Consider the following 27498-nt stretch of genomic DNA (forward strand, 5'->3'; position numbering starts at 1 on the left):
TCTGTATAATATTCTTTATTTCAGTCAGTGTATGCTTAATTTCTAGTTGGTCCTTTATCACAACCTCGAGGGTCTCATTAGATTTCTTGTAGGTCTCATTAAGTTTATTGGCAGTTTCTAGAAAATTCTTGAAAAACCTTAAAAGTGTGGTTTTGAACTCTATATCCAGTAGTTTGCTTTCCTCCATTTCTGTCATTTGTGTCCTTTTTCTTTGTCTCTGCATTTTCTATGCTTCCCTGTGTTGATAAAGTGGTTTTCTGTGCTAAGTGTCCTCTAGAGCCCAGTGGTCCAGCCTCCCCAATTACCTGAGGAGGGCATTCTTGGTGCACCCCCTTGTGGCCTTTGTGCACAGCCTTGTTGTAGTTAAGCCTTGATTGTTGTAGGTATCACTGGGAGGAATTGACCTCCAGGCCAACTGGCTGTGAGAAGCAGCTGTGTCTGCAGTGGGAGAACTTCTGTGCTGGAGACACACCTCTGGGGAAAGACTTGCTTCAATGGGGCTTTGGTGCTCACTGAGTCTGCCCCCTGAGTGTGTCCTTTATGGTTCCACGGAGCTGCAAACTGGATGGTCCCACTCTGACCTCTGGGTATACTGGCTCCTGGATCTCTAGGGAGGTGCTAATCTAGCCTCTGCCTTAGGCTATCCAGCAAAAGCCTCCCTGCAGGGCTTGGGCAGGGCGGGTCCCACAGGATCAACAGGGCGGGGCTAGCAGTTATGGCTGCTCTCAGAGGCTCTGCTTCTCAATGTCCCAGTAATCGCTGCAAGCCCCTCCGAGAGAAAGCTGCCCTCGAGTTCCGACCGATGCCAGACAGTCCTGCTTCTCCTGTATGAGTCTGGGTCCCCAGAGACTCGCCTGGAACTGGAGCTCAGAGCCTGAGACTCCCTCCCGATTAAAAACGACAACCGAGCCCTCAGCCGCCAGCCTGCTCCACGTGCGCCTCTGTACCTTAGTATTTTACTTCTGCACCACTCCTCCTCTGAGTCTCGGTATGCTTTTCTCTTTCCTTCTAGTTGTGGAATTTCCACTCAGCCAGCCTTCCTGTGGTTCCGGATGATGTCCGTTCCATCTTTTAGTTGTATTTTTGAAGTGCTTGTTCGAGGCAGCAAACTCCGGTGTTTACCTATGCCGCCATCTTGGTTTCTCTCAGATGCTTTTTTTTGTTAAACATAGTTATTCTGAGTTTTATGCCATTCGCAGCTTTGTCCAACTCAAAATATTATAAAAATTTATGATAATATTCTCATAAGAGAGGTTTTAGCCAAGATCTCAAGGATGAAGGGAACCAGGCTTAGAAAAATCAAGAAGGGAGAAAAAACAGCTCTGGAATTAAAGGCACAACTTGCACAAATATTTGAGGCAGAAAGAATATAGAGTGTGGCTGGGCTGGCGTGCTTGGCTCGATGGTTTAGCGTTGACCTGTGAACCGAGAGGTCATGGTTCGATTTCTGGTCAGGGCACATGCCTGGGTGAGTTGCGGGCTCCATCCCTAGAGTGGGGCGTGTGGGAGGGAGCCAATTGATGATTCTCTCTCATCATTGATGTTTCTGTCTCTCCCTCTCCCTTCCTCTCTGAAATCAGTAAAAATAAAAAATTAAAAAAGAATAGAGAGTGTGAGAAGAACTGAAAGAATGCCAACATGGCTGATAATTTGTGAAAGTGATGGAGTGGTACAAGGTAAGATTTTGGACATAGGAAGGGGTCAAATCGAGAATGTGAGAGGTTTAGATTTCACTCTTAAGTACAGTAGGAGGCCACTGAGGTATTTTAAGCAAGAAAGAGATTTGATCCAATTTGGGCCTCCCCTTCGCAGCTGTGAATGACTGCCCCCTAGGGTGTGACTTCCAGTGGCCCTTGTCTAGCCTCTTTGTTGATGTCACCTGAGCCCTCCAGGCAGTTTTCTTGGATAAGCCTCCTTTTAAGACACCTCAGGTCTAGCTCCCTCCATCTGGATCCACACTGTTTATTCACCACAGTGCCTGTATAGCTAACTCCCTCCACAGAAAATATCTTGTGCTAAACAAAAAATTACCAACGTTTTTGAAATAAGGCTAAGGATCTATAACGTTAATGGGCACCAGAAAAAGGAAGAACCAGGTAATGAAAGAAAAAGAAGTTGTCTCTAGAAGCAGAGCAGGAAGCACTACACTGTTTTGTCAGTGGGGTGAAATCTTTCTCCCTGGAGGAAGCTGCTTCTAAGATATAGGCAGCTATATCCCAGTGCTTTTGCTGTGACACATTAAGGGTGATGACATATTACTTATTACTTACAAAAATGTAAAAGAGAATAGTTGATTTTTCCTGGAAATGTAGATATTATTCATGGGTGGCAATCAAGGTGTCAGCCACAGCTACAAGAGTTTAGCCATCTTTGAAGCTAGGAGGCAGGCAGTCCACACAAGGCTACCCTCACTTCTGACTCCAATTGCAGGTTTGGGGGTTTTTAAAACTGCCTTCAGTTTTGATAATTTTCCTTAGATTCATAAAACTTATTGAAAAATATTATACTCATAATTATGGTTTATTAGAGGTAAAGGAAACAGACTCAAATTAGCCAAGGAAAATATGCTAGGGTAGAGTCTGAGGAAGTAGCAAATGTGGAGCTTCCATTGTCTTTTCCCAGAGGAGCCAGGTCACTTTACTTTCCTAGTGTCAACTGTAACAATATTCATGGAGAACCACCAGCCAGGGAAACCTGCTCAAGCCTCAGCATTCAGAGTTTGTTTTTTTAGTTTCGTGAGTTTTTTTAAATATATTTTTATTGATTTCAGAGAGGAAGGGAGAGAGAGATAGAAATATCAATGATGAGAGAGAATCACTGATCAGCTGCCTCCTGCATAACCCACACTGGGGATGAAGCCTGCAACCCAGGCATTTGGCCTGACCTGGAATCGAACTGTGACCTCCTGGTTCATAGGTCGATGCTCAACCACTGAGCCATGCTGGGCGGGCCCAGAGTTTTTATTAGGGTTCCATATCTAAGCATGATCCAGTGACTACCCACATGGTTGATCTCAATCCCCAGGTTGACTAATAAATACCACATGACCCAAAGGCTCACCCTAAATTACAATGTTGGTCTTTTGAATGTGACCAATTCCACCCTACACCATATTGTCAGACTATTCGTGTGACCCAAGGTCCCCAAGCAAAAAAGGACACTCTTATCAGATATAACATTACAAAGGTTACTTAGAGATTACTTCCCAAAACCCAAGGGGAAAGGTCAGACCCATTTTTTGAGGGGTTTTTTTTTTGGACCAGATTAAATTCTACATATCTATCATGGCTTTGTCATTTCAAGGCTCTACTGGGGATAATCCACTTCCCAAACTCACTCAAGTGGTTGTCAGCAGAATTCAGTTCCTGCTGGACTCTTGGACTGAGGGCCACAGTTCCTCTTTGGCTGTTGGCCAGTCTGCCCTCAGTTTTTGCCACATGGTTTTCTCTAAAATGGCAATTTATTTCTCCAAGTGAAGAAGTGAAGAAGGCAAGTAAGAGTGCTAACAAGATGGAACTCACAGTATTTTGTAACCTAACCATGGAAGTGATATGCCATCACCTTTTTCTTTATTCTATTCATTAGTAGTAAGTCATTAGGGTTTTAACACACACTCAAGAAGAGGTTTCACAAGGGCAAGAATACAAAGTGGCAAAATGATTGGGAACCATGTTAGAAGCTGCCAACCACAGTAAGCTTAGGGAAAGAAGACAGGAGATAGGGGGAGGTTGATGGTAAAAATAAGAGGGGTAATCAATGAATCAATTTACTGGAGGTAGATGGATATGTAATGAGAACACATGCAGGAGGGGAAGATGCTAAACATACCAAAAAAATAATGAGGATTAATAATAGAATTTTCTTAGGTTCAGTGTAGTTGTTGAAGTTCCATACAGTATATTATATTACATTGTTAATTACCCATACCCTGAACAGCTGCATGAAAATTCCTTTTACTATATAGGAACGGTGCTCCTTCTCAACTAACTCAACCTCACCATTGCTACTGAAGTAGTTATTTGAGTCATGATATCTGTGCAGGGAGTAGTATTTGGAACATTAGGATTTCATTATCTGTTGCTCAAAATCAGTGTAATAAAATAATGTGGGTTAAAAGAAAGTTAACTGAAGGAATTGTATATACACTTGCAATAGATATCTCATAGATACAACCTAATATTTTCAATATTGGGGCTAGAAATCATAAGTGAGTTTAACTATCTCAGTGTATCCTCAATGATGTCCAATCATATAAAAAGATAATTAGAATTGGATTTATTATTGGTCAGATTTTACTAAAATGCTGAATCCAATTCTGGGCTTATGAGCAATTACTCTAAAGAGGTAAAGTGATCATTGGTTTCATTTACGGTAAGAAGAAATAGTCTTAAACCTTAAATAAGATCTCAATTAAAATGATGATAAAGCTCCTGAAATTGAGGATTTCAATCTTTGGGTTATATTATATTTAGTTGAGTTATAAAAAATTTCCCTACTCAAAGCATGACATTCATATTAAATTGTTTGATTTTCAGCCTGATAATACTAGATTATCAAAAAGATGGTTTGTGAATACATTTTCAAAAATCTTTATTGTTGAAAGTATTAACTAAGTCCCCCTTCTCCCCTCATTGACCTCTTCTAGCCTGGCTCTGCCCCCACCCCAGGCCTTCACCACCCTATTGTCTTTTTCTTAGGTTATGCACATAGACATACAAGTTCTTTGATTGAATACATTTTTTTAAGTCAGAATGGGTTCACCAATATTAGAGCATTCAAATTCTATCCGGTGTTCTGCCCTTCTGAATTCAGTTGGAGAAAATCACAAAGCTATGCTAACCGAACTCTTAATATATACTAGGGGCCCGGTGCACGAAATTCGTGCACTGGGTGTGGGGCGGGGGGGAGTGTCCCAAGGCCCAGCTTGCCCCCTCTCACATACTGGGAGCCCTCAGGCGTTGACCCCCATCACCCTCCAATCTCAGGATCGGCCCCTTGCCCAGGCCTGATGCCTCTGGCCTAGGCGTCCGGCCAGGGCAGCGGGGACCTGCAGTGGCAGCGGGGGGTGCCGCGATCGCACGGGCTCCGCCCCTGCCCCTGCAGGATGCCTCTGGCTGAGGCGTTCGGCCCAGGCAGCTGGGACCCACAGCTGCAGCAGCCCCGCGATCGTGGGCTCCGCTTTAGGCCCAGGCAAGGGACCCCTAGCTCCCGGGACTGCCAGCTTCAACCGTGCCCAGCTCCCATCGCTGGCTCCACCCCTACTTCCTGCTATCACTGGCCAGGGCGGAAAAGGCACCTGATTCTCCGATCATGGCTGGGGGGCAGGGCAAAGGCGGCCCCAGGGTGGCCTTTGCCCTGCCCCCCAGCTCTTAGCTCCCCCTGGGTTTCCAATCACTGTCAGTGGCAGGGGGCTTCTTCCTGCTTTCCCTTTCGCCTCCCTGCATTGTGCCTACATGTGCAAATTAACCGCCATCTTGTTGGCAGTTAACTGCCAATCTTAGTTGGCAGTTAATTTGCATATAGCCCTGATTAGCCAATGAAAAGGGTATCTTCATACGCCAATTACCATTTTTCTCTTTTATTATGTAGATTGTTTTGAAAATCACAAGTCTCAAATAGTCATTCAACAGTCCCAAACATTCCTACTACACTTTCCTAGTAAATGCACTTTTCTACTTGCCAATATGACACATCTTTTCTCTCCTCAAATCTCTAACAATCACTCTTTCTTCTCATTTCCAGTTGATTTATCATAGAGAAATAGGTGAAATAAAACAAAAACTCCCTCAACTTCCAACCACTCAGTTCACCAACTTAAATTATCTTTATCTACATAATTTTCACTCTTCCTGTTACTGAAAACTTGTCCTTGATCCTATTAAAGGGTAATATATTATCTGTGTAGTGTATAGAATTCCCTCTTGTTCTAAGACCTGCAGTCCTGCAATCACTCGCCTTCTCTTCAGTATCATCATTTTGCTTTATAATTTATTTATATACTAGAGTCCAGGTGCACAAAATTTGCGCACAGGAAGAGGGGTGCCCTCAGCCCAGCCGGCACCCTCTCCAATCCGGGACCCCTTGGGGGATGTCCAACATCCCTCTCACAATCCTGGACCGCTGGCTCCTAATTGCTCACCTATCTGCCTGCCTGATTGCCCCAACTTCCCCCTGCTGCCAGCCAGGTCGCCCCCAACTGCCCCCTCCCTGCCTGCCTGATTGCCCCTGATTGCCCCCCCCCTCCCCGCACTGGTCGGGTCGCCCTCAACTACACCCCCGGCTGGCCTGGTCACCCCATGCAGCCTGCTGTTCAGTCGTTTGGTTGTCCCTCACTAACCCCCCTGCCAGCCTGGTCGTAGGCAGTCATCTTGTGAGGGTGTGAGGGTTAATTTGCATATTACCTCTTTATTATATAGGATTTATTCCTTTTATAACTGCCATAACTTCAAACACATGTTCTAATATTCCCTGTCTTCAAAAGATCATCTCTGGATCCTCACATCTCACTACCGCCATAATTTTTTGTTTTGTATTAAATAAAATTCCTGGGTAAAGTTTCCATATTTGCTGACTCACATCCCATTTTCAATCCAATTCATTCCAACATAACATTTTCCCCCAATACTCAACTGAAATGGCTTTTATCAACATTAGTAATGATCTGCATCTGGCCAAATTCAATGGTCAATTTATTTTATTATTCCACTTATCAGCAACATTTGATACTGATTATCCATTCTTTCAGGAAACACATCTCTTTTTAATATATATATATATATATATATATATATATATATATATATATATATATATATATATATATATATAGGGGCCCGGTGCACGAAATTCGTGCACTGGGTGTGGGGCGGGGGGGAGTGTCCCTCAGCCCAGCCTGCCCCCTCTCACATACTGGGAGCCCTCAGGCGTTGACCCCCATCACCCTCCAATCTCAGGATCGGCCCCTTGCCCAGGCCTGATGCCTCTGGCCTAGGCATCTGGCCCGGGCAGCGGGGACCTGCAGTGGCAGCGGGGGCGCCGTGATCATGCGGGCTCTGCCCCTGCCCCTGCAGGATGCCTCTGGCTGAGGCGTTCGGCCTGGACAGCGGGGACCCACAGCTGCAGCGGCCCCACGATCGTGGGCTTCACTTATGCCCAGGCAAGGGGCCCCTAGCTCCTGGGACTGCCAGCTTCGACCGTGCCCAGCTCCCATCGCTGGCTCCACCCCTACTTCCTGCTATCACTGGCCAGGGCGGCAAAGGCACCTGATTCTCCAATCATGGCTGGCGGGCAGGGCAAAGGCGGCCCCAGGGTGGCCTTTGCCCTGCCCCCCAGCTCTTAGCTCCCCCCTGGGTTTCCAATCACTGTCAGTGGCAGGGGGCTTCTTCCTGCTTTCCCTTTTGCTTCCCTGCATTGTGCCTACATATGCAAATTAAATGCCATCTTGTTGGCAGTTAACTGCCAATCTTAGTTGGCAGTTAATTTGCATATAGCCCTGATTAGCCAATGAAAAGGGTATCGTCGTACGCCAATTACCATTTTTCTCTTTTATTAGTGTAGAGATATATATATATATATATATATATATATATGTATATATATATATATATATATATATATATATATATATATATATATATATTGATTTCAGAGAGGAAAGGAGAGGGAGATAGAGAAACATCAATGATGAGAGAGACTCATCGATTGGCTGGCTCCTACACAACCCCTACCAGGGACTGAGTCTGAAACCCAGGCATGTGTTCTTGACCGGAATCGAACCCTGGACCCTGCAGTTCACAGGCCAACACTCTATCTACTGAGCCAAACTGGCTAAGGCATGAAACACATCTCTTGACCTTCATGACAGACATTACAAAACAGTACACACACTTTAGTTTTCTCCTGAATACTGACTGACCTTACTTCTTGCCTTTCTTTGCTGGCATATCCCTGTTTACTAAACCTCTGAATATTTAAGTTTCATAGTTTAGCTCTTACCTAGATTTATAATTTATATTTCAGGTTTATAATTTATATTGATTTCAGTTTTGTAAATAGTGTGACATAAAGGGCAAACTTCATATTTTAGTGTATCAGTATCCAATAGTCCTAGCATCATTTGTTGAAAAGACTATTTTTTTCATCACTGAATATCTTTGCCAAAAATCAATTGACCATATATGTACAGGGATCTGTCTGTTCCTGGACTCCCTATTTTGTTCCATTGACTACGTGTGTCCTTGACCAATACTACAATGTTTTGATAATTGTAGCTTTAGAAAAAGTCAGGAGATCAGGTACTTCTAATCTTCCAACACTGTTCTTATTCAAAATTGTTTTGGTTATTCTAGGTCCTTTGCATTTCCATATAAATTTCTGAAAACACTTGTGAATTTCTACAAAATAATCCCATTGATTGGCATTCCATTGAACTTCTGGATAAATTTCAGACTAAATCTTAATCATATTGAGTCTTCCAATTTGTCATCATGCTACATCTTTCTATGTAATTTTTTAAAATTTTCCTGAGCAATATTTTGTAACCCTCAATATCTTGTGTCTATTTTGTTAAATTTATCTCTTAAGTATTTTTGATGCCATTAAAAGTGGAATTGCTTTTTAACTACAATTTTAAATGTTCATTACCTGTCTAGAAACATATAATTATTTTTTTATATTGACATTGAACCCTGCCACCTGTTGAACTCATTATTAGTTCTCTAGAAACCCGTTTTCATAGATTTTTAAAGATGTTCTACATAAATGATTATATCACCTCAGAATAATGACAGCTTTACTTCTTCCTTTCCAACCTATATTACTTTTATTTCTTTCTCATACCATATTGTATTGGTTAGTTTCCTCCAGTACAATGTTGACTGGAAGTAGAAAAAGCAGACATCCTTGCCTTGTTCTCAATATTAGGAAGAAGGCATTAATTTTCATATTAATAAACTTGGCATAGTTGCCATTTATCAGGTTAGGGACATTTTCTTCTACTCATAGTTTCCCAAGAATGAAAGCTGAACTTTTTAAAGTGATTTTATGCATATTGAAATGATGTGGTTTTCCTTTTACAGTACTGAAATAATGAACGACCCTGATTGTGCTTTGAAATTTGGACTAGCCTTGTATTCCCAAGATGAACCTAATTTTCTTAGAATATGTCATCCTTTTTATGTATTGCTATATTTTGCTGGGTAAAAATTTTGCCTCTATGTTTGCATGTCATATTGGAGTGTAATTTCTTTTCTTGTCTTTGTCAAGCTTTGCAATCAGTTTAATGTGTGAGTGTATAATTTATGAGAAACAGAAGTTTTCAACTAAAAATTAAAATTCCTAAGATGAATCTAGGCTACTCAAATTATCTTTTTTTTCCTTTGGCAGTTGTCTTTCAAGGAATTTGTGCATTTCATTGGCATAAAATTTTTCTTAAGATCCTTATCATTTTAATGTTTGTAGAATCTATAGTGATGGTACTTCTTTAATTCCTGATATTGGTAATTTGTGTCTCCCCTCTTTTTTATCTTGATCAGTTTGGATAGAGGGTTTTATCAATTATATTAATCTTTTCAAAGAACCAACTTTTGGTTTCATTTATTTCTCCTATTTTTCTTGTTTCATCCCATTTATGTCTACTCTTTATTATTTCCTTCATTTTGCTTGCTTTGATTTTATTTTGCTGTTTTATTTCTAGTTTGTTTGAAAGTTTAAATTAGTATTATTTTTTAAAATATAATTTTATTGATTTCAGAAAGGAAGGGAGAGGAAGAAAGAGATAGAAACATCAGTGATGAGAGAGAATCTTTGATTGGTTGCCTCCTGCACAACCCCCACTGGGGATCAAGCCTGCAACCTGGTATGTGCCCTGACCAGGAATTGAACCATGACCTCCTGGTTCATAGGTAGACGCTCAACCACTGAGCCACATCAGCCAGGCTAGAAGTTTAAATTATTGAATTATTTTTTTCTCTAATGTAAGCAGTTAATGTTATAAATGTTAATGTTTTTATTTTCATTCAATTCAAAATATCTTCTAATTTTCCAGTGATTTCTTCCTTGAATTTGAAGTGTTACTTAATTTCCATATATTTAGAGCTTTTTCAGGTATCTATTATTTATTTCTAGTTTAATTCCATTGTGGTCAAACATTATACCTTGTATGGTTCCTATCCTTTTAAAGTCGATGAAATTTGTATTATCACTCTGAATATTGTTTATTTTAGTGAATGTTTCAATGTGTACTTGTGAAGAGCATATTCTGCTATTATTGGGTTGAGTCACCTGTAAATGTCAAGTAGGTAAATTCATTGGTAGTGCTGTTCAAGTCTTCTTGAATCTATACTAATTTTCTATCTACTTGTTCCATTACTTACAGACAAGAATGCTGAAATCCTAATCATAATCATTAATTTGAGTATTTCTTCTATAAGTAATAGTATTTTTCCCTTTCTGTATGCTGATGTTCTATTACTGGATATGTACATATTTAGTATTATGACTTCTTGATATAACTGACCCCTTTCTGTCAGATTCTCACTGTACCCTTCTTTAGTCTGGACTCTAACCCATGAGGCTGAACTTTATAGATTACATCCTTGCCCTCTATTTTTAGTTCAATTTTGGCCAATGAAATACACCAGGGGGACACTGGAGTGTGCAGGGAGAGGTTTGGGTACTTAATCCTTTCAGTTCCTCCCTTCGGGCTAGCAGGTTGGCAGTGGGAATGTTTCTCTATGAAGGCACCGTAGGTAACTATCAGCTAGGTGGTTGTCTCTTACAGCAATAAATCCTCCTTGGGCTTTGGAAATCCCTCCTTCCCTGGCCCCTTGGCCTAAGGGTCATAATGATTCTCTGATTAGTTCTGGTTACTTCACCACCACTTTTAGTTTTTGGGTAACTCTGTCCACACCTTTTAAATGGCTCCTTCAATCATCACTCTCCAGTATGCCACGTGTTACCTGCTAGGGATTCTTACTGATGTAACATGTTATACTACTTGCTTATTTACAGAGAATTTATTTGGTTTTTTCCATTTAACTCACTGGTTCAACTAAGTGCATCATTCAACATCAGACACTTGAAGAAGGGAAAAAAAAAAAAAGGACCTATCAGATAGACTCTATCTGGATGTTTTGAATGGAAGAAGTAATAATGACTATGCTGACCTAGTTCTCCTAAACTCAGGGCCACGGCCCAATATTCGCCTACTTAGGCACTATTTCCTAGGACCTAGGCATTGTTGTAGAAGACACCATGTGTCACGCTAGTGATTCCCATGGCCACAAGCAAGCTTGGGCTACAGCGGTCCCCCAAAAAGAATGTCTCATGGTACATTAGACGAGCATAACAGACCCATCACAGCGGTCCTAGGTTGTAATCAGAATAGAGATCATGCTGTGTTTCTCCCCACGTTATCCCACTTGTCAGAAAATTTACAGTACAGTGGGGCCTTGACTTACGAGTTTAATTCGTGCGGAGACCGAGCTCCTTAAGGAGGTCGCTATCAATTCAATGCAAAAAATCGGCCAAGAGACAGCTGGTATCTCAAAAAACTTTCGGGACACTCGTAAGTCAAGGCCCCACTGTATTTGCTTTGAACAGAGGAGAGAGTTATGGTAGGTTCCCTATGCAGGAATTGAACGCAAGACAAACTGTATTGTGGAGGAATGTGCACTGGGGAATAATCAAATTATAGCAGCACATATGAATGAGAAATTCTGTTTTTCTGGACTCTGTAGGCAGTGATATGCTGAAATGTGTCATCTCTGACTTAGACTGAAAAGCCTTCTGAGGAGATTTTACAGAATACTTAAAATGTTGCGATTACGTTCCACAACTTAAACTTGTTCGGATTTGTTGCAAAAAAAAAAGTGGAGCAACAGTTTCCATACCAGTGTTTCCATAGGCTGGATTAGCCTCATTCTTGCACTTGCCTGGTTCCCAACCCAGGAGCCACAGGCACCCGCTTCGGACTCACGGAACAACAGCGCTTTTCACAAGCTCCACCGGGAAGACAGCCGCCGTCCCAGGCGTGGATGACCTCGGCGCGGGATCGCGTTTGCTGCAGTGTGAGGCCCCGCCTCCGGACCAACGCACCAATTAAAACGAAAGGGGGGGCGGCGGAAACGAGAAAGAGAAGGCGAGAAGCCTCACCAAATGCTAGGCTGGCAGACTCTCGCGAGAACTCGCAAGTGCCGGCGGTTCCCGCGGAGACCTCGCGAGCGGACCTCGGGGGCGGGCTCAGCCGTGGCCCCGCCCTCCCGAGCGCGCGCGCGGCGTGGCGGGAATTTCACCTGTTTGGGATTTGGACCGCTTGGAGTCTGGGGCTGTGCTTGGGACCGCCGGGGCGGATCTCGGGGAGTGGAAGTGTGAGTAGGTACGACGAGCACCGGAGAGGGGGTGCCCCGGTGCGCAGGACTGTGGCTCTTCTCGCCAGGCTCCGTGTCGATTCGGGGGAAGACTTGCTCCGCGGCCGGGAGGAAGGGGTTTGGCGCGGGACCTCCGGATCCCCACGCGAATCTGCAGAGGAGCTTCCCCACGACCCTGCGGGGCCCCTGGCGCTGGGCGATTTAATAACGTGGCGAAGGTGCGGGTCCAGGCGGGCTCGGGAGGTGGAGCTGCATCCGCCCCGCCAGCAAGTCTCTGCTCTGCGCCCTGTCCCGGGCTGCAGCAGGGTCAGGCCGGCAGGGGTTTCAGTTCCTGTACAGCCCGTCGTGGAGCATTCTGCGAACGTCCCGACAGCCTTGGTCTTGGGGAGGCGGTGGGGAGAGTTGTTGGGAACGGGGCTTCTCGGTTTTCTTTGTGCCGGGGAGGGGAGCGTTTGGGGGACTTCCTGACGTCACCCGCCCCACCTCCAGGAATCTCCTCGCAACCTCTTTGGAGCCCTCGATGATCATTACAATGAACCTCCCATGTTTCAGGACATGAAGTAAGCAATGGATAACTGTTCTACCACGTCGACCTACCTGACCGACAGCTTGGAACTGGAGCTGGGAACCGAATGGTGCAAACCCCCGTGTTTTTCTTGCGCTTTTGACAGCAGAGGAGGTGGGAAACATTTTTCTGGAGAGTCCTACCTTGCCAGTGGAGCCCTTAAGCGGTAGGTAACAAATCGGAGGCGGTTTCACCCTCATCAGCTTTTTCGTTAGTTTGTTAGGAATGTTTTAATTAAGATTTCAGGCAGCTAAACTTTTATGTTCAAACCATCTTTTTGTAAAATGGGCTTGGTATATCAGACAGATGCAAGCTATTAGTTCTGCTGTTGGCTTTCTGGTTCAGCGAATACCTGAAAGATTTTGGATATGAAGGAGAACTTTCTTGCTACCTGATCTTCTCTTACTTCACAGCTGCCTCCGTTGGGCATAGGAATGGAGCTGGGTTTTAATTTTTCTTTTATTTAAAATGAATCCTGAACTTCCTGGGCTTTTTGAAATGATGTTTTCTCCTAAAACATGGAATAATATTTTGGAGCTTCTTAATAATTCTAAGGAAGACATGCACATCTTTTGTTGCCCCAGTTCCTTCTAAGTCTGTGTATTGTTACATATAGAAGTCTTATTTTAAAAAACATTATTTTCTAATAAATGCACCACATTGTGTAAGTTCACAGGAATGTTATTTCTGAAAGTTCTTGCCTTGGGCAGTTAGTTATACATATTGTCGTAAAACTGCTGTTATTGAAATATTTTGGGAATGCCTTCTGAGGCAATTTCAGTCAGAAAGGAAGTAATTTTTGTGGTTTTATAGTTGCACTTTGTTTGAGACCTAAAAAGAGATTACCCAGTTTTATTATGCTGTTCTCCAGACAGGGCTCAGAATATCTTTTAGCTGTTTTAAAAGTTAAATGTCCCCTCAAAGGATGAATTCTACATCTGAAGGCCACTATTCAACACAGACCAAAGTATGTTCCTTAGATTTCTTTCTGTGTTTTACACATAAGTTACATTGCTCTTTAGTTATACCTTTTTATTAGCATACACGACTGGATTTTTAATATAGTTCTAGCTTTCGTATGCCTTTACTAGTATGTATGGTACCAAGGCATATCCTGACTATAATATCACTGGCATGTCGTGTATAATAAGGGTTCCTAGAATGTCAAAAAAGACATGCTATCGTATGGGACTTAGTATACTTTTCATGAGATTTAATCATAGTTTTCATTTCAGATTAATTTTGAATCTTGATCCTTTACCAACTAATTTTGAAGAGGATACAGTGGAAATATTTGGCATTCAGTGGGTTACTGAAACAGCATTAGTGAATTCATCTAGAGTGCTATTTCATTTATTCAGGTATGTTTTTTTAAAACTATTTCCTTGGAGTAGAGATGCTGTTGTTCACTTTTGTAAGTTACATTGCTGTGTGGTTTCTAATACGGATGTTAACAAAAGCACCAGTAGAGTTGTGCTTGTTGTTCACTTGAGTATCTTGTTAATAACAAAATTAACAGTAATGTTTTATGGAGTAATGGTTTTAATGAATTGTTTTTTAGTGAAACTATTCTTTTCCAGAATCTTTAGTTGACATCTGGTGTTCAAGACAAATATTTAAGGCTCTAAACCATATTACAGTTTTGGAAGAAAACCAAAGTACTTTTGTTGCTTAATAGCCATAGTCTTCAATGATTTTGAGAGAATGAACTTAGACTTTCCAAATATGTTTCAGACTGTGTAATAGAAATGTGATTTGGACATTAAAAATTTTAATGAAAGTTTTCAAACATACACAAAGTGTAGAGAATAGTATAATGAACCTCCACCTCCACTCCCTCAGTTACAATAAACATCAAGGTTTCTTCACATTTCCTTCATCTGTCCCTTCCCCTCTTATTTTTTTTGCTGAAGTATTTTTAAGTAAATTCTAGGCATCATGTTATTAAATATTTCAGGATGAATTTCTTAAAAATACCTTTTTTCAAACATTAACACTGTTTCATTATCACAATGAACACAGTTGAAATAATGTGTCATTTAAAACCTAGTCCATATTCAGATTTTAGATAATGTTGAAATAGAATCAGTTATTGAGGGCAAATTAAATGGGTCATATATGTTACATTTAAATGAAAATGGAAAGGTGCAGGAATTTCTCCTCCTACCCTCATCCCATAGACCTTGGGAAGAGACATCACTGTATGTGTGCCATGCTGTGTGTTTTATTGGGAGACCAGGCTGCGTGAGTGATTCTCTAATTTTTGAACATTACTGAATAAGTTGAGTCATTATCTAGGATACAAATCTTTAAGGAGTTGAAAGGGAACTAGGAAGATGGCAAGGGAAGATTACTCTCAGGAATTAACGTGGAACATTATAAATATAACTTTTCCTGATAACTCTAGTGTACCTATTCCTTTTTGAACTCCTTGTGTGATACAGTTTAGCATTTTATATAAATGTTAACCTAGGATATTTTATATAAGTATCTTAAACTTCTTGACGATTTAAACAGTATCTCATTGGTAGTGACATCATGACATTTGACATAATTTCTGAGATATATGCAGCTTTTTTTATGTTATTTTTATATTTTCTCAAAGTCTTTGCTACCTGAAGCTGATCCTCTAATAAACATTCATGAAGTATTGGGAACATTATCCATATAATTATTACATGCTTTAAAGTAATGTAAAATTAATTCTCACTTTACATTTTTTAAATTAGGCAACAACTCTATAACTTGGAAACCTTATTACCGGCCAGCTGTGATTTTGGTGAGTTGTGTGTTTAAAGGCTAATTACAGTGAATTGCACGTGGGTTTTATGATGCATAATTGGGATATCATAGTAACATGGAGGAATTGTTAGGTCAGAAGTTCAGGATACAGTGTATGACACTTTTTCTGAACACTAAATACAATTTTGTTGTAGCTGAGATTTACAGTATTTTTTTCAAATCTGTAGGTAAAATTGATTTAAGGCTAAATATCTCAGAAATGAATTAGTAACAGGCTTTGGAGGTGGGGAGTGGGATAGGAACTCTTATATAAGAGTAATAGTACCAGACCTTACGCTCTCTTCTTGCTCTTTTCTGCTTTCTGTTTTTTGTTTGTCTGTTTTTGACATTTAATGGATTATTGATTGGGCGGGGGGCAGAGGAGGCGATGGATATAGTTAAGGTAATGAAAGGAATTGAAGGACAGTCTTTTAGTGCAAACCAGCTGCTGCTCTTTTCTGGCAGTTTTGGTGCAGTTTGTATTTAGAATCATGGCTCTGTAGTCAGCCTGAGTTCCACCCCAGGCTAATTGTGGGTCTCAAACCAGGTAAGACTTCTCACCTCATTGAGTTCTTGTGAGAATTAAATGACATAATGCAGGTTAAGTGCTAAGCTTAATATCTTATTAGTGATATTTAGCAACTAAAGATTACCTGGAACACACTTTTGATCAAAGAAAGGTTTAGTGGCTTACTAATACAATATACTAAAACAGAACATCCCCCTCTTCAGCTAACATGATTATTGCTTCTTAACTAAGTAGAACCCTCCCTAGACTCTCTCTGTATAAAAATTAACATAATCATCAAATTGCCCCTGCTGCTTAGCAGCATCCAATCCAGACCAAAGTCCTTAAACTCTCCAAACTCAGCTGGCACAAGCCCAAACCCTATTACAATCCCCTCCCCACTCCCTCTTATTGAGAGGCCCCAGCTGTTCATGATGTAGATTTAACCTTTGCAGCTGTATCAGGGCTCTGTTACTAAACTCATGAAGCCAGCTTTGGCCTTCAGTCCTCCCCAGAAAGCCCTTAGGTAGGGACACTTAACTGAAGTGTATATGTTCTTTTCACTGTGCTACCCAGATAAGATAGCTTTCCATTTGAGGCAGAATAACAAAATAATGTATGTTTTACAGATCCCTGTTCTTAAATGTAGCTGTTGGTGTTATTCCTTTTTCAGATCATGTTTTGTTTTGTTTTTTGTCTACAGACATTGTATTTGGATTTTTTTATTTTCTATTGCTATTCATATTTTTTTTAATCTATCTTGAACATAAAGAGTATACATATAGCTGTTCTTTTTAACTTTGTTGACTGCATATTCTTTCATCATTGTCATTTCTGGGCCTGATTGTATTGATTGATTTTTCTCTTATTTCTGTGTTACAGTGTTCTGGTTCTTTGAAAATCTAGCAATATTTTATTGTGTGATGGACATTGTAGATTTTACATTGCTGCTTTCTGGATTTTCTTGTATTTCTCTGACTAGTATTAAACTGTATTCTGGCTTGCTGTTAAGTACTTATAATCCATTGGACCTTTTAAATCTTGGTTTAAATTTTGTTAGGACTCATAAAAAGTAGCCTTTAGTCTAATGTTAAGTTAGCTCTAATAAGGCTTCTGAGGATTCTTTTTAGTGTATTATGATTTTTTTTTTTTTTTCTGGTGGGAATTTGAACTGTTCCCTGGCATGTGTAAACTTTGTAGGAAATTGTTTTCTGATGTTTTTACCTGGTCTTGGGTTATTTTTTCTCATGCTTGAACAGAGATTCAATGGGACCCTCTGTACATTTCCAGAGCTTGCTTTTTTGTTTTTTAAATGTAGCTTTTTTCTTCTTTGGTACTTTTACCCTATAAATTTAAACCTTTTGTCTCCTCAGCTCAGTGATTTGGGGTTCTCTCTCCCTGTGCTGCAGCCTGGAAATTGTATTTCGGTGGGAAGCTGGAACAGTCTTAGGACTTACCTTCTCTCTAGGATAGCAGTCCTTCATTGCCTTGTTTCTGGTGCCTGAAAACTTTTTTTTTTTTATGTTGATTGTTTTTTTAGTAAAAGATGGGATATGGGTAAATCTGATTTCTTTTATTCTACCTTGGCTGTATGCAAGAGTTCGCAGCAATTGTTTTTAACAGAGTACTGCCTTTATGAACTGAGAATTGTGAAACTGAGGGATGATGTGACTTTCGTAGGTGAAATATAATTAAGCTATGAAAATGCCCTGTACTGTTTAACATGGAGAAATTTGTATAACATCCTGTTGGTTTTGACAAAGTGGAGGTCATGTTTACTCATTTAAGTTCAAATTTAGAAATAAGTTTTGCTTTATGTGTGATAAGGTTGAGAATTTGTTGTCTTAATTCTCATCATGTTATTTTTTTTTTCTGCTTTTGTTTAGTGATTGTCTCTTACTCATTTTTCTTATAGTGATTGTCAGTGTTTTGCATATAGTAATGTTCCAGGTAATTTTTGCTGATATAGATGTTGAAGTGTGGGGAAGATGGCATGGGTTGAAGTTGGGAGAAAGACAATATTAATACATCATTCGGGGCTTTATAAATCACTACAAGGAGTCTTTATTTCATTCTAAATATAGTAGATAGCCTTTCATGGGGTTTGATTTATGCGGAACAGGAATTGACATATATTTAAAGCATATTTTGTGCTTAGAGTGTAGAGGAACAAAGGAGAATATGGGAAGACCTATTAGAAGACCTGTTGGAATAATTTAAGAGATTCTAGAGAGACGGATAGTTTGAAGGTATATTTTGGTCATAAACTTAGTAGGACTCTGGTGGATTAAATACAAGTTTTAAGGAAATGAAAGAAGCAAGAATGAAATATAGGCAACTGTTGGCACCAGTTGTAATGAGTGGCAAAAACATCGGCATGAACAGATTTTGGAAGAAATCATGGATGTATTATTTGCAGTGTCTGAGCAATCTAAATACAAGATGTTAGGCAATCTGACATGCAAGGTCTGGAGCGCAGAATAGAGGTCTGGGTTATAGGTAAACCTTTTCAAGTTGTTATCATTTTGAAATAAAGGAACTGATCATACATACAAGAAAAGAGAGAAGAGGCCTCAGGACTGAGTCCTGAGGAGCCCCCATACTAGTGGTAGGATAGAGGAGGAGGAGCCAGTAAAGGAGAGGCAAGAGAAAGAACACATGAAGAAGAAAGAAGACTGGCACTGTATGGTGCCAGTGAAGCCAGGTGTAGTCAGTGCTACTGAGGTGGCCTTAATAATGGATTTTCGGGGGGGTGGTAAGAATTACATAGAAATCAGTGGACAAAATTAAAAGAATTGCTGCTCATATGTTACTGCTCACTGATTAATCATTTAAGCTATGATTAACTTCTTTCTATTTTGGTTTCAGGGAAGATATCAACCCTACACTGCAAAGCAGACAATATTAGGCAGCAATGCGTAACATTTCTTCATTATGTTAAAGTTTTCATCGTCAGGTAGGACGTCAGTTGAGTCTTTTGACTACTGCATGAATTTCTGAGTACATGTTCATTCAGACTCTGGTGGTTTATTGTATCTAATTGTTTTTTAGGTTCCTGACAGTACAGAAAACTGAGAATCATGGTCCTGTTCATCCCTATGAGGTTTTGGAGGCTCAGCTTCCCTCACTGTTGGTTGATGAGCTTCATGGATTACTCTTGTACATTGGACACCTATCTGAACTTCCCAGTATTAATCCAGGAGCATTTATAAGTAAAAATCAGATTCAGGTTTGCCTTATTTAATTTTTAAATTATCAGTTTTTCTTCTTACAAGGAATATTTATTCAAGAATGAAGGAAATTAGTCAAGAGTGCAGCTCTGGACCAGATGGCTTGAGTTGAAATTCTGGCTCCTCCTTTTATTAACTATGTGCCTTTGGGCAAGTAATACCTCTTGTCTCATTCTCCCCATCTGTATAATTGGTATAGCTTCCTAGAGTTACTGGGAGAATTAAATAAAATGAATAAAGCATTTAAAACATAGTATACACTAAATCTGAAAACTTCTCTATTCCAATTTATAACAGTACAAATGTTTAAAAGTTTCAAATCAAATAACCTTTATTTTCTAAAATATGTGTCATCTTTCCTTACTTTTTTTTTTTTAAGATTTTAAAATTGATTTTTAGAGAGAGAGGAAGGGAGAGGGAGAAAGAAACATCAATGTGAGAGTGAAGCATTGATCCGCTGCCTTCTACATACCCCCTACTCGGGCATCAAGCCCACAACCCTGGCATGTGTCCTGACCAGGAATCCTACCAGCAACTTTTCAGTGCACAGGACAATGCCCAACTAACTGAACCACACTAGCCAGGGCTCCTTACTTTTTTATTATAATAAAATTCAAGAAGATTACCTTATAAAAGTTACACTTTCAGAACCACATCATTTTGTCTAATCTGACCTTTGAGATGTTCCGAATATGATTAAGATGGTTTTGACTGCCCTGGCCAAGTGCCTCCATTGGTTGGTGTGTAGTCCCATACACCAAGAGGTTGTGGGTTCAATTTCTGATCAGGGCACGTACCCAAATTGCAGGTTTGATCCCCGGTCAGGAGGCAACCGATTGATGTTTCTCACTCTCTTCCTTTCTCTCTAGAATCATTAAAAACATACCCTTGAGTGAGGTTTAAAAAAAGATTGCTTTGACTAATACCCCTTTTCCCCCTACCTTTTATTATTCCATCTGAAGTTATTTTATTTTTTTAAATTTGTATTGTAGCATAACCCAGCTTCCGGATATAATTAACAAATTCTCCATACGATAATGTGAGTTTAAGTGGATGACAAATTATACTTCCCCATTGATTCCCTGAACTTTAAACCTCTTCCATTCTATTTGACCTCACCAATTTGAACATTTAGTTTTTAGGAACATATATTTGTCAAAATGTAAAATACAATTAAGTGTTCATATATTTCTGTGAAATTTAACAATAACAAACAAATATTGACTCTTTATAAGGGATCAATATATCTAACAATAAAGGTAAATAGGGTTTCAATTGAATTCACAGGTTTATATGCATAATCCATAGAAAGCAAATAGGTAATTGCTTTTAATTATATCATTTACTAAAGACTCATAGGTAGATCTTGGGGGAAGGATAGTTTTCCTTCATTTTAGTCTTTATAAATTCAAATCATTTTTATTTTCTGGACATCCATTAAGTGGTTAAGAAAATAATTTATCTAGGAGCAGAAGTAAAGATTGTGTGCTCTGGTCCTCAAATTAGGTTTTGCCCTTCATAGGCTTTTCAATTTAGCAAACTTGAAAAGATAGGTTATTTGAAGATTACAAGACTGAATTTTTAAAAGCAGGGGAATGTAGTCTTCAACACATAAAAAATAAATTATGCACTAAAATTCTCTTCTAAAACAACAGCAAAAACATCTTACAAAATAAAAAGCATCTTTCAAGATTTTATGTATTTCTTCTATTTTACCAATCTTATATATGACAAGTATTGATTTAAATGGTATTTTCTGTTGAGTATGTTTTATTTAGTTTTTTGGGGGAACTTTTTAGAAATATTATTCTGGTATTACATATTACAGATATTTTCTTTTATCCTTTTCAGTAATTAAGCTGACTTACTAGGTTAGATTGAAGTTTTTTATATAGTTATATTTTTTCTTTTATATCTGCTGATGTTAAAAATATACTTGTTTTTACATTTATCTATTTGATTTATCTTTTTAAAAAATAATTCTGTGAGGCGGGAAATCTAACTTTAGTTTCTTACAAATGAGTAAATTCTGTCTTATTAAATGACCCATGCTTTTCCCAAAGATTTGGATACCACATTTATCCATTTCTCTTCCCTATATTTGCTATTTTTAAAAAAAATATATTTTATTGATTTTTTCACAGAAAGGAAGGGAGGGGGATAGAGAGTTAGAAACATCGATGAGAGAGAAACATCGATGAGCTGCCTCCTGCACACCTCCTACTGGGGATGTGCCCGCAACCAAGGTACATGCCTTTGACCGGAATTAAACCTGGGACTTTTCACTCCGCAGGCCGGCGCTCTATCCACTGAGCCAAACCGGTTAGGGCTGTTTGCTATTTTTTATTATCTATTTTTGAGCCAGTATTATTTATTAACGTAGTGTTTTATTTTATTTGCATATTTGATGCAAATATGCATGATGGTGAGTTCCTTCTGCATCATTCCAGTTGTTTTACTAGAACATGTATCATAGTTTTTATTTATATATATATTTAAAATATATTTTTATTGATGTCAGAGAGAAAAGGAGAGATAGAAACATCAATGATGAGAGAGAATCATTGATCAGCTGCCTCCTGCACTCCTCACACTAAGGATCGAACCCACAACCCAGGCATGTGCCCTGATAGGGAATAATCGAACTGTGACCTCTTGCTTCATAGATCAACACTCAACTACCGAGCCATGCCAGCCAGGCCTCACTGTATTTATTTTTATAGTGATGCTAAGTGCTGACTGGGAGAAGGTTATAGATAGCTAAGAGCACTGGCTTTTTAGTCATAATTAGATTTGAATGCTAATGTGAAAATTGAGAGATAATTTCTTTACCTCTTTTAACTTAAAAGGCATGACAATAATGTCTGCATGATAGTTTAAAGTTCTCTTAACATTCTTTATAGGAGTTCCTGGGTATGTATTACATTTTTTAAGGTAATATATTTTTATTGATTTTAGAGAGGAAGGGAGAGGGTGAGAGAAATAGAAACATCAGTGATGAGAGAGAATCATTGATCAGCTGCCTCCTGCATGCCTCCTACTGGGGATCGAGCCCACAACCTGGGCATGTGCCCTGACCGGGAATCCAACCATGACCTCCTGGTTCATAGGTCTACACTCAACCACTGGGCCACACCAGCCGGGCTAAAAACATACTTGCTAACTAAAGCCTAAAACAAATTCATGTAAATAATTTTTAAAATTATTTTACTGCCTTGCAGCTGTAGTAGAATCAGAAGTTGGTTGGAAGGGTCCTTTACAAATCTATTCAGCAGCCCCAAGGTGGGTCTGTCTTAAATTAGATGAAAATATATCCTATCCTACTTTCAAAATCTCTAGTGAAAGAATCTTCTGATGAACGAGATAAAGGTTTTCCTTAAGCTTAGTGGTAGATTAATTGATTCTTTGTCATGGCGCTGATAGAGGGTTGTTGTCATATGCTATCAAGCACCTTGTAATGTATTATGAATTCTCAGTCACAGTTGATAATGTCATTCACAGCTTTTCCCACCATCCTGGCATTTATTACATCTCCACTTGGATATCCATTGGCTGGTGCTAGAAATTCTTCAGATGCTTGGTGTAAAATTGAGTAAGTTGATAGATGTTTGATTTATGTCCTTTTTCTAATCTAAATTTTAATAGTTTTTTTTTTTTTAATTACACAAGTAATAAGTGTTTTCTGATTTTTAAAAATCAAATAGTAACATAAGTAAAAAGTGAAAATCGCATCCTTTTTTCCAGAGATAACTACTGGAAACACCTTGGTCTGTTTAACTTTCCATACTTTCTATTAGCATAAATATATGGAAACTCATTGGTAGGATTTTTGTTTTGCTTTCTAACCACAAATGCTGCTGTCATTGTTCTGTGTAGTTTTTTTTTTTTTTTAGAGATTTGTTCATGTTCATGCATATGGTTTTACTTTATTCATTTAAGGGCTTATGTAAAGAGTCTATCATAATTTATTTAGCCAAGTTTATTTTTTAAGTATTTCAATTATTTCCCTTTTTTGATATTATAAATATTACACTGACCATCCTTGTGTATATATACATTGTTCAATATGTATACAAGTTATGTTTGGAATAGATTCTTAGAATTGGGGTGGCATATTGCAGTTTTAATATTGTATATGCTCTGTTGCTGTAGAATAAATTTCCCCAATTTGTATACACTATGAGCATTCCTTGCCTCGTACTATTTCCAGTAATGGATATTATTAGTTATTTTTCTTTTTTGTAAATGAATATGTGAAAAATGATACTGAATCTCTATTGTTGCAATTTCTTGATTACCATTGAAGTTGAACATCTTCACATAATTTTATTGGCTCTATATTTTCTTTATTATTTAATATTCATAATCTTTTGCAAATTTTTCCTTTGTTTAAAATTAGTAGAAGTTTATAATAGATGGTAATCTTTTATTTCATATGTTGCCTGTTTATGTCTTGGTATTGCTCTTTGGCATGTTTAGGTTCTATTTTTAAGTTTAGCAATATTCTGGAAATATTTAGTTGTAAAGTAAATTAATTATTTAGGTTATAAAGACATCCATTACCTCAATTTCTGCTTTTTAATTAATAAATACAAAAATACATATATGTTTGTGTCTGTGTATACTTACATATATACACACAAAAATATGCAACAATGTACACAAATAATTTTTTCTCTCAGGTGAACACTGTATTTTAAATATTTTCTTGGAGCAAACTCTGGTGGACTTACTCTGCTATAGGTACAAATTTTGGTATCTTTTGTTAGCTTTACTACATGCAATTGCATATGGCTACTTTATCATTGTTTGTTTTTTTGTATTTATTTATTTATTTTTATTGCTTACAGTATTACAAAGGATATTACATATGTGTCCCTTTTTTTCCCCCGCCCTTGACAATCCCCTGGCCTCCCCTACCCCCCAGTGTCTTATGTCCATTGGTTATGCTTATATGCATGCATACAAGTCCTTTGGTTGATCTCTTACCCCCCTCCCTCCTGCTCCCCACCCCTCCCCGGCCTTCCCGCTGCAGTTTAACAATCTGTTTGAGGCTGCTCTGCCTCTGTATCTATTATTGTTCAAAAGTTTATAATCGTCTCTATTATCCATGAATGAGTGAGATCATGTGGTATTTTTCCTTCATTGACTGGCTTATTTCACTTAGCATAATGCTCTCCAGTTCCATCCATGCTGTTGCAAATGATAAGAGTTCCTTCTTTTTTACAGCAGCATAGTATTCCATCGTGTAGATGTACCACAGTTTTCTAATCCATTCATCTACTGATGGGCACTTAGGCTGTTTCCAGATTCTAGCTATGGTGAATTGTGCTGCTATGAACATAGGGGTGCATATATCCTTTCTGACTGGTGTTTCTGGTTTCTTGGGATATATTCCTAGAAGTGGGATCACAGGGTCAAATGGGAGTTCCATTTTCAGTTTTTTAAGGAAACTCCATACTGTCTTCCATAGTGGCTGCACCAATCTGCATTCCCACCAGCAGTGCACGAGTGTTCCTTTTTCTCCACATCCTCTCCAGCACTTGTCGTTTGTTGATTTGTCGATGATAGCCAATCTGACAGGTGTGAGATGGTACCTCATTGTTGTTTTGATTTGCATCTCTCGGATGATTAGTGACTTTGAGCATGTTTTCATATGTCTCTTGGCTTTCTGAATGTCCTCTTTTGAAAGGTGTCTATTTAAGTCCTTTGCCCATTTTTTGATTGGATTGTTTATCTTCCTTTTGTTAAGTTGTATGAGTTACCTATAAATTTTGGAGATTAGGCCCTTATCAGATATGACATTGGCAAATATGTTTTCCCACGCAGTGGGTTTTCTCGTTGTTTTGTTGATGGTTTCTTTTGCTGTGCAGAAGCTTTTTATTTTGATGTAGTCCCATTTGTTCATTTTCTCTTTAGTTTCAAGTGCCCTAGGAGCTGTATCCGTGAAGAAATTGCTTCGGCATATGTCTGAGATTTTGTTGCCTTTGGATTCTTCTAGAATTTTTATGGTTTTCTGTCGTACATTTAAGTCTTTTATCCATTTTGAGTTTATTTTTGTGTATGGTGTCAGTTGGTGATCTAGTTTCATTTTCTTGCATATATCTGTCCAATTTTCCCAACACCATTTATTGAAGAGACTATCTTGGCTCCATTATATGTTCTTGCCTCCTTTGTCAAATATTAATTGAGCATATTGGTTCGGGCTGATTTCTGGGTTCTCTGTTCTATTCCATTGATCTATATGTCTGTTCTTGTGCCAGTACCAGGCAGTTTTGCGAACAGTGGCTTTGTAATAAAGCTTGATATCTGGTATTGAGATCCCACCTACTTTGTTCTTTCTCAGGATTGCTGCAGCTATTCGAGGTCTTTTTTTATTCCAGATGAATTTTTGGAGAGTTCGTTCTAGATCTGTGAAGTATGCCGTTGGTATTTTAATGGGAAGTGAGTTGAATTTATAGATTGCTTTGGGTAGTATGGACATTTTAATGATGTTGATTCTACCAATCCATGAACACGGTATGTTCTTCCATCTGTTTATGTCTTCCTCTATCTCTTTTTTCAACGTCCTGTAGTTTTCTGAGTAGAGGTCTTTTACCTCTTTAGTTAAGTTTATTCCTAGGTAGCTTAATTTTTTTGGTGCGATGGTGAATGGGATTGTTTTTATAATCTCTCTTTCTGAAAGTTCACTATTGGTGTATAGAAATGCCTCAGATTTCTTGGGGTTAATTTTGTATCCTGCTACATTGCCAAATTCATGTATTAAGTCTAGTAGCTTTTTGATGGAGTCTCTAGGGTTTTGTATGTATAATTTCATGTCGTCTGCAAATAAGGACAGTTTTACTTCCTCTTTTCCAATTTGGATGCCTTTTATTTCTTCTTCTTGCCTAATTGCGATGGCTAATACTTCCAGTACTATGTTGAACAGGAGTGGTGAGAGTGGACATCCCTGTCTTGTTCCTGTTTATCATTGTTTTTAAAAGAATAATGTTGTACAGGCTCTATTGGTTAGAAATGAGGATGAAGAATTTCTAGTGTTTATCCTCTTTTTAATTTATTTTTATTTTTTTCTCTTAAGTAATTTTGCATGGTTGCTTTACAAAGATGGCCACATTAACAATAGAGAAGCCTATTGAATGGTAACTGGAAGGATTGAAACTTTTTTACAAGATGTTTCATCCGTGTTCATATAAGAAAGGAATTGTAATATTTAACTTCTGCTTGCAAAAATTTGCTTTTAACTACATGTTACAGTCTTGTTATAATTTAAAGGGGTACAGTAACTTTTCTCCTGTAGTTTTAAATAAAATTTATTTTATTACATTTTTAGAACATGTTGTATATGGTCATCAGTTTATGAATCTGGCAGGTGACAATTTAACCAATGTCAGTCTGTTTGAAGAGCACTGTGAAAATCTCCTTTGTGATTTAATAAGTTTGTCACTCAACAGGTATGACAAGGTAATGCTTTAAGAGTTTTATTTGTATTTTTGATACTTAATGGCAAGTCAGTCCTTAATCTATGTGATTTAAGCTATAAGAATTTAATCTAAATTAAAAAATTATCTGGGAGTTGAATGGGAAAGAATAGGTTTTAAACATCTTTTTTAAAAGAGGCTGGAATTAGTTAAGCCTTTTCATCTTGTCAAAAATAAATAAATGAAAACAGGATGTTTATGATATAGACTGGAATTTAACTTCTGTTTACATAGGAGAGGCCAGTCCTTTAATGATCTAGAAAAGGCCTGTGGCCATAATGCCATAAGGAACCATGACCGCCTCACCAGGAGGTGCATTAATGGGTCCCGCAGCGACTACGGTGGGCGGGACTTCTGGGTCCTGTGGCACAGGCAGGCCGGACTCTGGTGTCCTGCAGAGGCGGCAAGAGGGAGTTCGGAGTCCCGCAGCCCCGGGGGAGTCTGGGTCTTGTGTGATTTCGCACGCTGGGCCACTAGTTACATAATGAAAGAGATGAGTAATTAAAGTTAGTTGACAAGCTTAAAAAGTGGTTTTAGCCCTAGCCCCATGGTCGGCAAACTGCGGCTC

At 38.9% G+C, this 27498-nt stretch overlaps 1 protein-coding gene across 4 annotated transcripts in view; it reads left to right on the top strand.

Annotated features, from left to right (window-relative positions):
• The first annotated feature begins 12260 nt into the window (after positions 1-12260).
• The window catches only part of MMS22L (MMS22 like, DNA repair protein), a 110852-nt gene continuing 95614 nt past the window's right edge, over positions 12261-27498 (top strand). The window contains exons 1-8 of one of the 4 annotated variants that reach the window (XM_059700892.1): positions 12261-12376; positions 12921-13099; positions 14169-14294; positions 15663-15712; positions 19091-19178; positions 19274-19451; positions 22954-23044; positions 26783-26913. In XM_059700892.1, coding sequence (XP_059556875.1) covers positions 12936-13099; positions 14169-14294; positions 15663-15712; positions 19091-19178; positions 19274-19451; positions 22954-23044; positions 26783-26913 — 828 coding nt within the window. In that variant the 5' untranslated portion in view covers positions 12261-12376; positions 12921-12935. Of the gene's footprint in view, positions 12377-12437; positions 12587-12857; positions 13100-14168; positions 14295-15662; positions 15713-19090; positions 19179-19273; positions 19452-22953; positions 23045-26782; positions 26914-27498 lie in introns of those variants that run through there. The other 3 variants (XM_059700893.1, XM_059700894.1, XM_059700891.1) reach the window with 3 other exon arrangements.

Source organism: Myotis daubentonii, chromosome 6 (assembly GCF_963259705.1).
Source record: "Myotis daubentonii chromosome 6, mMyoDau2.1, whole genome shotgun sequence".
Lineage (NCBI taxonomy): Eukaryota > Metazoa > Chordata > Mammalia > Chiroptera > Vespertilionidae > Myotis > Myotis daubentonii.